Source organism: Lipotes vexillifer, unplaced genomic scaffold (genome assembly GCF_000442215.2).
Source record: "Lipotes vexillifer unplaced genomic scaffold, Lipotes_vexillifer_v1.1 scaffold258, whole genome shotgun sequence".
Lineage (NCBI taxonomy): Eukaryota > Metazoa > Chordata > Mammalia > Artiodactyla > Lipotidae > Lipotes > Lipotes vexillifer.
The window spans coordinates 919,555-930,829 of NW_006793735.1; the positions used below are offsets into that span (position 1 = coordinate 919,555).

At 43.9% G+C, this 11,275-nt stretch overlaps 1 protein-coding gene across 2 annotated transcripts in view; it reads right to left on the bottom strand.

Annotated features, from left to right (window-relative positions):
- USP13 (ubiquitin specific peptidase 13) overlaps positions 1-2,350 on the bottom strand; it is a 118,224-nt gene extending 115,874 nt beyond the window's left edge. The window contains exon 1 of one of the 2 annotated variants that reach the window (XM_007466674.1): positions 1,690-1,736. Coding sequence is in view for 1 of the 2 variants with exons in the window: in XM_007466673.1 (XP_007466735.1) it covers positions 2,113-2,280 (168 nt within the window). In the remaining variant the exon portion in view is untranslated. Of the gene's footprint in view, positions 1-1,689; positions 1,737-2,112 lie in introns of those variants that run through there. The other variant, XM_007466673.1, reaches the window with a different exon arrangement.
- Positions 2,351-11,275: the final 8,925 nt, after the last annotated feature.

Genomic DNA, 11,275 nt, shown 5'->3' on the forward strand with positions numbered 1-11,275 from the left:
GTGCTTTAATATAATTTGTTATAAAACCTTCTTTCTCTTCCTCCCTTGAAACAGGAAATATACTGATGCACCGGCATTGTAAATAAGCCAGTCTTCCCCAAAGAAGTACTGTGATATGAATGAAATCATCAGTTTACACTGGACGAGATGCTTCTAGAATAGTGTTTGGCACACAGTAAGCTCCCAATAACTATTTGTGGAAGTGAATTAAAATAATAAGCTTGGGCTTCCCTGGTGGTGCAGTGGTTGAGAGTCCGCCTGCCGATGCAGGGGACGCAGGTTCGTGCCCCAGTCCGGGAGGATCCCACATACCGCGGAGCGGCTGGGCCCGTGAGCCATGGCCGCTGAGCCTGCACGTCCGGAGCCTGTGCTCCGCAGCACGGGAGGCCACAACGGTGAGGGGCCCGCGTACCGCAAAAAAATAAGTAAATAAATAAAAATAATAAGCTTTTTTTTCACACCTGCCTTACACTATAATGTGGCAAAGACTTCCAATAACAAAGTTCGTAGGAAGAATTTGAAGAGTAACCCAGATCAAACATAGAAAAAGCAGTTTTACCCACTTCAATTGTGTTATCCTAAAAGAATTAGGCTACTTTCTTCCTGGAGTTCACAATCTGCAGATGGCTTAAATTAATTAGGGTCATCCCTCTCCACCTTTAAAAGCTATTAGTGGAAACCTGCCCAACACTAGACACAAAATCTGAAAATGGCATTTTCAAATACTTTGTGGATAACAGGATTTAATGACACTGCTGACCGTCACATTAAATAGTGTGATCACAATACGCTAAGTATTAAATATAACCATTTCATTCCACTCTACACAGACCTTTTTGAAAGAAAAGAATAAGTAATGAACAAGTGAGATTTTTATCCCCCAAATGATCTGGAATTAACAAAAAAGAAAAATTAAATATCACAGAGGATACTAATTCTGGGACTTCAGTGTGTACAAAACAAAAAGGCTTTGAAATCAGCAGAAATCAACTCACAACATAATAAAGGATACTTTGGAACATTTGCCGCTCATTTGGTTGTTTTTTTTTTTCCGCCAACAATACATAATATGAATAAAATGTGTTAGACTATTGTTGTGAAACCTACCTCAGTCCCTCCATCTATGCACCTCCCTTTTGCATTGAGATCTGCCCAGTGACACATGAGCTCTAAAGTGGGTGGATAAAAATAACCTGATCCTCAAAAAGACATGATAAACGCCAGACAGCTGAGTCACTTTGAAGCCCATTTTGACTCCCGAAAGGGACATTCACCCTCCTTTTCCTTCTCACACTTACACATACAACCTGGTGAAAAACACCACCAACAGCCCTGGGTGGAAGGCGGTGATGCGTCTTCACTTCCCCCTCCAGTCTCTGAGGTCACGACTCGCGACTGAACTTTTAAATAATTTATACTATTGCATTTCAAAGTGACTCATTTAGAGGAAGAAGCGGAAAGGCTTAAGGAAACCGTAGTAATCCAGCAGACCCCCTATTTCTGCTGCCCGAGTGGAAGCACCCGAAGGTTTCTTCTGACATTCTGACGTAAAGAAAAGGAGTGGGGAGAAATTTAAAGTGGAGGGAGAAAAGCTCAGAGAGTAAAATCATAATTGTCCAGGAGTGGGAATCCCTGGGCAAAGCAAACGGTCCCGGAAAGAGAAGGGGGGAATCAATCTCGTCCACCTACCCGCCCTCCGCTGTCGCCCCAAAGAGGACGCAAACCATCTGCAACGTACAGTTAAGATCAGGGAACTCTTCGACTCGATCTACCTTTCAAACGGTGGCGGGGTTTTGGGCAAGCTTCTAGGTACTGGGGCCCTGGCAGCCTAAGAAGCCTGGCGGAGCAAGCCACCGCGGCCGCCCAGTCTTTGGCCTCAGCAGCCTTGGGGCATGCAGCCCCGGGCACCCAGTAGGCACTCACTAAGTGTTTGCTGAACTGCAGTGCCCCTGAGCCAACTCTGGCGCCCGGCGAGGAGGTCCCCGGCTGCCACTGCGCATCTTCTCCCCCCACTTCACGTGCCGCCGAGTTCGGCTGCTCGCGGCCGCCCCAGGCAGCCCGCACAGCGACCCTCCCCACGAGGCGCCGCCGGCGCCGCCGAGCCTCACTTACGGGGGAGTCGTAGGAGAAGGCGCACTCGTTCTTGTAGACCCTGTCCCCGGACCGGGGCACGCGGATCGTGGGCATGTGGGGTACCAGCAGCTCGCCGATGTCTCCTGCAGCCATCTTCCTGTTGCCGCTGCCGCCCGGCATGCCGAACAGGGCGCCCCGGCGCTGCATGGCCGCGGCGCGCACCCAAGCGGAGCGGAGCGCTGGGTCCGCCGGCGGCGGCTGCGGCGGCGGCGGCGGCGGCGGGCTGCGAGGGCGACTGGAGCCGAGCCGGGAAGGGTGGAGAGAGCGGGCCGCGGGGCTGGAGCGGGCACGGGGGGCCTGCGCGTACTGGCGGGCTGGTGGAAGGGACGCTGCTATTTTTAATCCAATGGCGAATCGCCGGCCCAGTTGCAGCGTCAGGCGGGGCGCTGGGGAGGGCCAGCCGCAGCGCGCGGGGAGGGGGGAGCTGGAGAGGGGCCTTGCGCCGTGGCCCGGCTCGGCGCCGGGGGCGGAGGGCGAGACCCCGGGCCGCAGGCTCGGAAGTCGAGAGCATGCTGCGGTGGGGCACCACCTCCGTGTTTTCTACCGTAAATCGTTAGGCTGCGAAGGGACAACTCCGAGGCAACCAACACAAAGAGCAGGATTTGAGGTTTTAAAAACCGCTTGCTTTTAAAACATCTGAGGATAACAGCGGGGACTGCCCCTGATTGGATAGGGGTGGAGCTTGAGGTGCAAATCTAGAACCTAACGTCGGGCCCAAATCTAAATTTGTTCTTTGCACTTCGGTGGTAGTCTCACTAAGCCTCATTCCTCACTTTTTTAACATCTAAATCTCGTTAATAGAGAATAGAGTAGGATCCAGGAAGGATAGATGTGTATTTTTCCAATAATACAGATTTTTCTTACGTATGGGGCAAGGGTATATTTTTCTCTACCTTTGGAAAGTCTTCTGCGAGACTCGAGGTCTCCGCGTTCAGCATTCAACTGACTGATTTGGGATCTTACGTGCACACATGCATCTTCCCTGCCTTTGCATGTCCAGTTCCTCAAAATAAATAATAAACAGGGTTAGGTTGGGGAGAATGGGGGGTAATAATCTGCAAACAGAGCATGCCTCACAGGATACTCTCATTTTCTCCAAAAAACTCTTAAAATACGGGTTCAATTCCATTGAGCTTCCCTAACTACGCCCAACTTAAAGGGCAGGATACCAGTGATCCCTACCAGTTAATGAAATGGAAAAATAGTGACTCAAAATGCTGATTTTTGTGCAAATCAGAACTATAATGAGATACCACCTCACACTGCTCAGAATGGCCATTATTAAAAAGTTTACAAATAACAAATGCTGGGGAGGGTGTGGAGGAAAGAGAACCCTCCTACACTGTTGGTGGGAATGTAAGTTGGTGTAGCCACTATGGAGAACAGTATGGAGGTTCCTTAAACTAAAAATAGAATTACCATGGATCCAGTGATCCCACTGCTGGGCGTATATATCCAGACAAAACTATAGTTCAAAAAGATATTTGTTTTTCTCTTTCTGACTTACTTCAGTCTGTAAGACAGACTCTAGGTCCATCCACCTCACTACAAATAACTCAATTTCGTTTCTTTTTATGGCTGAGTAATATTCCATTGTATGTATGTGCCACATCTTCTTTATCCATTCATCTGTCGATGGACATTTGGGTTGTGTCCATGTCCTGGCTATTGTAAATAGAGCTGCAATGAACATTGCAGCTCTATTTACATGACTCTTTGAATTATGGTTTTCTCAGGGTATATGGAAATCTAAAAAAAAAATATGGAATCTAAAAAAATGTATATGCTTCTGAAGAACCCAGGGGCAGGAGAGGAATAAAGACACAGACATAGAGAATGGACTTGAGGACACGGGGAGTGGGAAGGGTAAGCTGGGACGAAGTGAGAGAGTGACATGGACATATATACACTACCAGATGTAAAATAGATAGCTAATGGGAAGCAGCCGCATAGCACAGGGAGATCAGCTCGGTGCTTTGTGACCACCTAGAGGGGTGGGATAGGAAGGGTGGGAGCGAGACGCAAGAGGGAGGAGATATGGGGATATATGTATATGTATAGCTGAAAAAAAAAAGATACATGCACCCCTATGTTCATAGCAGCACTACTCACAATAGCCAAAACGTGAAAACGACCTAAATGTCCATGGACAGATGAATGAATAAAGAAGATGTGGTACATATATACAATGGAATACTACTCAGCCATAAAAAAGAACAAAATGATGCCATTTGCAGCAACGTGGATGCAACTAGAGATTATCATACTAAGTGAAGTAAGTCAGAAGGAGAAAGAGAAATACCATATGGTATCACTTATATGTGGAACCTAAAATATGGCACAAATGAACCTATCTACAAAACAGAAACAGACTCACAGACATAGAGATCAGACTTGTGGTTGCCAAGGGGGAGATCGGGGAGAGGGATGGACTAGGAATTTGGGGTTGGTAGATGCAAACTATTATTGGGTTGGCCAAAAAGTTCACTTTGTTTTTAGTAAAAATAAAAGACATATTTTTGATTTTCACCAAGAATTTTATTGAACAATGTATTCACTAACCAAATGAACTTTTTGGCCAACCCAATACAATTTAGAGTGGATAAACAACAAGGTCCTACTGAATAGCACAGGGAACTATATCCAGTCTCCTAGGATAAACCATAATGGAAAAGAATTTTTAAAAAAAGAAAGAGGGGGCTTCCCTGGTGGCGCAGTGGTTGGGAGTCCGCCTGCCGATGCAGGGAGCGCGGGTTAGTGCCCCGGTCCGGGAGGGTCCCGCGTGTCGCGGAGCAGCTGGGCCCGTGAGCCATGGCCGCTGAGCCTGCGCGTCCGGAGCCTGTGCTCTCACAACAGTGAGAGGCCCGCGTACCGCAAAAAAAAAAAAAAAATGAGGTACTTCCCTGGTGGTACAGCTCTTAAGAATCCAACTTCCAATGCAGGGGATGCCGGTTCGATCCCTGGTCGGAGAACTAAGATCCCACATGCCAAAGGGCAACTAAGCCCTCACACCGTGACTACTGAGCACGTGAGCCACTACTAGAGAGCTTCATGCCGCAACTACAGAGCCCGAGCACCACAACCATGAGCCCACGTGCCACAACAAAGCTCCTGTGCAACTAAGACCTGCTGCAGCCAAAAATAAATAAATATTTTGTTTAAAATCTCAATAAAAAAAGAATGTGTATATGTGTATAACTGAGCCACTTTGCTGTACAGCAGAGATTGTAAACTGTAATCAACTATACTTCAATTAAAAAAAAACAACAACACACTGATTTCTGCAAGCCTCTCCCAGATCAAATAGTACTTAAATTCCTTTTTTTTTCTTCCATTATTTCTCTGTCACTCTCTGATTTTGTAGATGTGCTGGCTCTGCTAGGGAGAAAGGATGGTACCTGGAATTTGATGTAAGGAGGACAAATGAGCCCTTTCTTGCCCTTCTTGCTCTTCTAAATTTCCACACCTCAAGCAAGGCTCAAACACCACACATCTATGTAACTCATAACTTTCTAATGCGATCTGTTGGAAACGGAGAAGAAGAGACACAAAGCAAAAAATTAAACACCAATGCTACCCTCATCCTTGGGCAGATAATCGCAAGGAGTTTTTGCTTTTTATTATCCTCACCAGCTTCTCACCTTCTAGTAGTATCTGTGCCTGTTTCAGGTTCATGGATGAAGCTTGCTTGTCTAATTACAGAGAAAAACTTGATTCAGAAACATTCAAAATTTAAGATTTTAAATATTTTTAAATTAAATTAAATTGAGACACTATTTTTCACCCTTCAGACTAATAAAGATATATTGAGTTGGCCCAGGTTTGGGAAATAGGCCCTCACGTACATTGCTGATAGGAATAAAGATGTTAAACTTCTTTGAAAGGAAATTTAACAATACCAACCATAATTTTATATGCATATAATGTTTCCCCCAGCAATTCTTTATCTATACGTTTATGCTACAGATAAATTCACACTGTTTAAGGATATTTATTGGAGCATTGTTTATAGTAACAAAAAACTGGGAACAGCCTAAAAATCCATCTGTAGGAAGTGGTTAAAATACAGTACCGTCGAAAGAATGAAGCACCCTGTACATGCTAATGTGGAACAATCTCCAAATCATATTACCAGATTAAAAGAGCTGAGTGTAGATCAATGTGTAAAAGCAAAGCGTACATTCAAGGCCAAGGATGTGCTATAGGCGCTCTGGCACATCCTGTATACCATGGGCCTTCCTTCCAAGTGGTTGCACCTGTGCTAAATATTTTTAATGTTGCCCCTAGATAGCTATAGATTTAGACATTGATATCAATATCATGTAAATTTATGCTACATCGTAGATAGATAGGTGCTTGTTTGGCCTTAGGAAGCCTCTGAAAGAACACATAAGAAATTAATGACAATTGGGCTCTGTGGAGAGAAACACAGTGCCTAGGGTTAGAGAGGAACTTACTACCACTATTTACTTTTCTGTACCATTAACATCTTTATTATGTGCAAGTATTGTTTAAAAAAGTAATTATAACTCAGTTGTAAAAACAATAACCAGTAATATTAATAGAAGTTGAAGACAATTACTGCACCACCATAAAAATATATCCCAACTTTTTTCAATGCAGTGGCACGCATTGAAAGTGATAATATTTGTACAGCCCACTGAAGTAATTGGTCAAAGATGGCTTCATGCAGCCTGGGGCTACTAATCTGGGGCCCCAGTCACTGCAAGCCCCAGCCATGGCCTCCCAAGGATCAAAGAGATCTCATCACACCTGAATGCCATCTCTGCATACCAGAATGTCAATGGCACACCAGATGGAAAGTTGTAATCAAAACAGCGGGAAAAAAAAGAAAAACAGAGGAAAATGACACCATCTAAACATGGAGGAATGATTAAATTGGGTACATCTATTCAAAGATGTTTATATAAATCTTAAAAATGATTATTATAAAAATGATTATTTTAATACATTTGTAGTATGTTAGCATAACATATTTACAATACTTATACATTATTATTGCAACTGGGTAAAAATAAACATGCATTTTTTAAATATATTTTTATTTATTTATGTATTTATTTTTGGCTGCGTTGGGTCTTCGTTTCTGTGCAAGGGCTTTCTCCAGTTGCGGCGAGCGGGGGCCACTCTTCATCGCTGTGCGCGGACCTCTCACTATCGCGGCCTCTCTTGTTGCGGAGCACAGGCTCCAGACGCGCAGGCTCAGTAGTTGTGGCTCACGGGCCCAGTTGCCCCGCGGCATGTGGGATCTTCCCAGACCAGGGCTGGAACCCGTGTCCCCTGCATTGGCAGGCAGATTCTCAACTACTGCACCACCAGGGAAGCCCTAAACATGCATTTTTGACAAGACTGGAAAGACAAAATTTGAATAGTTATGTTTAGGATTTTGTTTTTATTTTCAAAATGTCTTCAATGACGTTACATTTTTTAAATAATGTAAAAATTTATCAACACACAAAGGCTAATAAGAGAAACTTCACTGAATTAAGATAATGTCTTAATCATGCCATTTTAGGGAAAAATTCTAGTTCAATTACTGGAATTTTTAAACTTAATTTTGCAAATTCTATATATGACTATTTTACTATTGGGCCAGTTTCCACATGGGGATCTTGATCAAAGAGAGGGAATAAGGTGATGATGAGTAAACAATTTTAACTTCCAACATAAATTTAAAGTCTTATTGGAGAATTCCCTGGTGCCAGTGGTTGGGACTCTGTGCCTTCATTGCTGAGTGTGCAGGTTCAATCCCTGGTCCAGGAAGTAAGATCCTGAAAGCCACGTGGCACAGCCAAAAATAAATAAAGTCTTACTGAAGAGACTTCAGAGGACCTAAGACGAAGAACTGACTTTTGTCACATCAAGGTGGTTAGGCCACCACGTCACTCTACAGCTCAAAAGCCTCCTCCCATGATGTTCAGGGTGGAGCCCAGACCCCCATGGCCTGCCATTCAGGGACCTCTCCCATCTAGCACCCCTTCTTTTCAGACTTTACTCCCACTCCTACACTTCATGTGAGCTCTATTTACTGTACCCCAAGGATAAATGTACTAGTCTTCTAGCCTTGGCTGAAAGCTCTCCCCTCTCATTCCTATCTTCTCAGTTCTTTCAAGACTTTTCCCGTGAAGCCTTTTCTGACAGCTCCAATGCTGAGGAATCAGTCTTTAAAAAATGACAGCCCCATTGCCTGTACCCATCATTAGATACTGCCTTATAACATCTTTTGTACTGTTATTTAATTAGTCTTGGTTCCATATCTTGTCCCCCAGAAAGCAAATCCTTTGAAAGAAGTTATATTCCTAAGTATCCCTGCACATCGTGGCAGCTCAGTGTTTACGGAATATTGCCTGCCCAGAATGGAGTGCTCTGCTTATTTTAGGCACTCAATAAGTACCTACCAAACGAATGACTCACATCTGTGACATTGTAATAGATATGTTTTGTAGTCAGCTCTGGGCCTTTTAGGTAAAATTCATTGCTGCATAAATGTTCCCAGAGGTTACATTAAAACATGACATGAATATTAGTTACTGTGACTAATGCCTAAAAGGGGAATTTGGGAAATCTACAGAGAAAAAAGATATCTTAATTATTTCAATTAACGGAATAGCTCTTGACCTCAGATGTCCTCTAATTATGTGCGGTGATCTGGTAAAGCCATATATGGTGACAGCTTGTTATGGAGACATATCCATAAAATTTTCTATCCTGGCAGAGAGCCTCTGTAAGAAGCACTGGTTATTAAACATAAAACAATAGGTCACTGGTTAAGAAACTTAAGGCATTTTCTGTTTGAAGCAATACTATGTACCAATAAAAAGTCATGTGGTATAAGAATATTCATTGAATGTAAAAATGGTAACTGTAAGGCAGACACCAAGAACAGATTATGAATGAGCATATACACTATCATTCTGTCTAAATACATGCATACACATAGTCATAGCATAGAAAAAAGATTGGAATAACCTACATTTTAGTGGCATTTATCGCTGGCTGAAAAAAGTTATTTTGGGGCTTCCCTGGTGGCACAGTGGTTGAGAGTCCGCCTGCCGATGCAGGGGACACGGGTTCGTGCCCCCATCTGGGAAGATCCCACATGTCTCAGAGCGGCTGGGCCCGTGAGCCATTCCCGCTGAGCCTCCGCGTCTGGAGCCTGTGCTCCGCAACTGGAGAGGTCACAAGAGTGAGAGGCCCGTGTACCACAAAAAAAAAAAAGTTATTTTTGTTTATTTTTTCTTTGTCCTCTTCCATGTTATTTAAATGCTTTGCATTAAGTCTCTGTTTCTTTTTGTAAATAAGGGAAATGCTAACTTTTTACATTACCATTTGATAATGTCAATTTTCTTTTCCGCCTGTCCTCTTTCTTACTTGCTTGTCCCCTCTACCCTCCATATAAAACTCAGCAAGCTTCTGTTGTTAAGTTTATAGACAATCTGCCTAACTAGAAGGGTGGTTCAGATTGGAATGAGCAAACTCCTTGAAGAGCTCCTTTTTCTTATTAATTTTTTTAAATTTATTTGTTTTTAGCTGCGTTGGGTCTTCATTGCTGCGCGGGGGCTTTCTCTCTAGTTGCGACGAGCAAGGGCTACTCTTCGTTGCAGTGCACAGGCTTCTCATTGCGGTGGCCTGTCGTTAGAGCAGGCTCAGGAGTTGTGGTGCGTGGGCTTAGTTGCTCCGCATTATGGGGGATCTTCCCAGACCAGGGCTCAAACCCGTGTCCCCTGCATTGGCAGAAGGATTCTTAACCACTGCACCACCAAGGAAGTCCCAAGAGCTCTTAACATCAAGGTGAGGTAAGCTGTTATTCCACTTAAAAGGAAACCTGAGATCCCTGTTCACCTTTTTGGGTTTCATGATCTGTAATACCACAGTCCTTCCAGGAGCCTGACTCATAAGTTACTCTCCAAGGTAGGCAGGCAAGTTGCCTTTCTGGCCAATCTGACACCATCCCTACTCATGCCCACCACCATTTCCATGCACACACAGGTAGATGTGCCCTCCACTCAGGTGTAGACAAGCCTGGTGTGAGCACAGTAAAAAAACATATTAACCATAGAGCCACAGGCTGCTCTTCTGGTTTCCTCGTAAATAGGCAAAGCGAGTTACCTAAACGTGATGCAGACTGGCTCCAAAATCCAAAGAAATTTACCAAATATAGTGCCACATTCTTAGTGGTAGGGAGCTTGAGATAAAGAACTTTTCTATATTATTTCTGTATTTCTAAATTTCTATATTATTAATATTAAAATCCCCTCTGGAATTTCACTGGGATGGCAAACCCCTGTATTTTCAGAATCCCTCTCTCACCTGTCACAGGGCACCTGCCACTTCCTGCTCTCCAGTTGCTGTCTTCACATTGTCATCAATGTAGGGCTAGCATTATGCCCTATAGATGCTGCTGGTCAAAATCAGGAGCTGGCAAACTGCAGCACAAATCCAGCCTGCAGTTTGCTTTTGTAAATAGAGTGTTTCTGGAACCCAGCCACACTCATCCACTTACATATTGTCTGTGGCTGTTTTGGCGCTCCAAAGGCAAAGTGGAGTAGATGCAAACAAAACCACGTGGACTAACATCCAAGGTATTTACTGTCTGGCCCTTTACAGAAAACGTTTGCCAACCCCTGGTCAAGATCCCTATAGGCCATGCGTTATGATCCAGAATCAGAATTGACATGACCCTAAAGAAGAGAATTAAGTTGTGCTATTTACCCTTCAGGTGATGGCAAACCTGTTTATCTGAATGGAGAAAAAGCCTGCAGCCAGATCAGTAGCTGCAAACTGAATGCCACAAGATACATTAATTTCCTTCATAAGGAGATCATCTCTGGAACCTCAACCAAACTGAAATCACCACCTTGTTAACTTTACCACAGTCCACTATCATTCTCCATTCTAACGGGAGAAATGGTAGGAAATGATGGGGAAAAGAATGGGAGTATGACAGAAATCACCAAGTCTATGTCTTCCTGATCTTTGATACTGGCATGAATTCCTGCAGCTCCACTCAAAGTGCAGCTTTGATTCACATTTACAATTTTGTTAGGGAAGGGGAACATCAGTGGCATCCTCTTTGTCCTTCCTCCTATGGTAATTCTTTTTTTTTTTTTTTTTTTTTTTT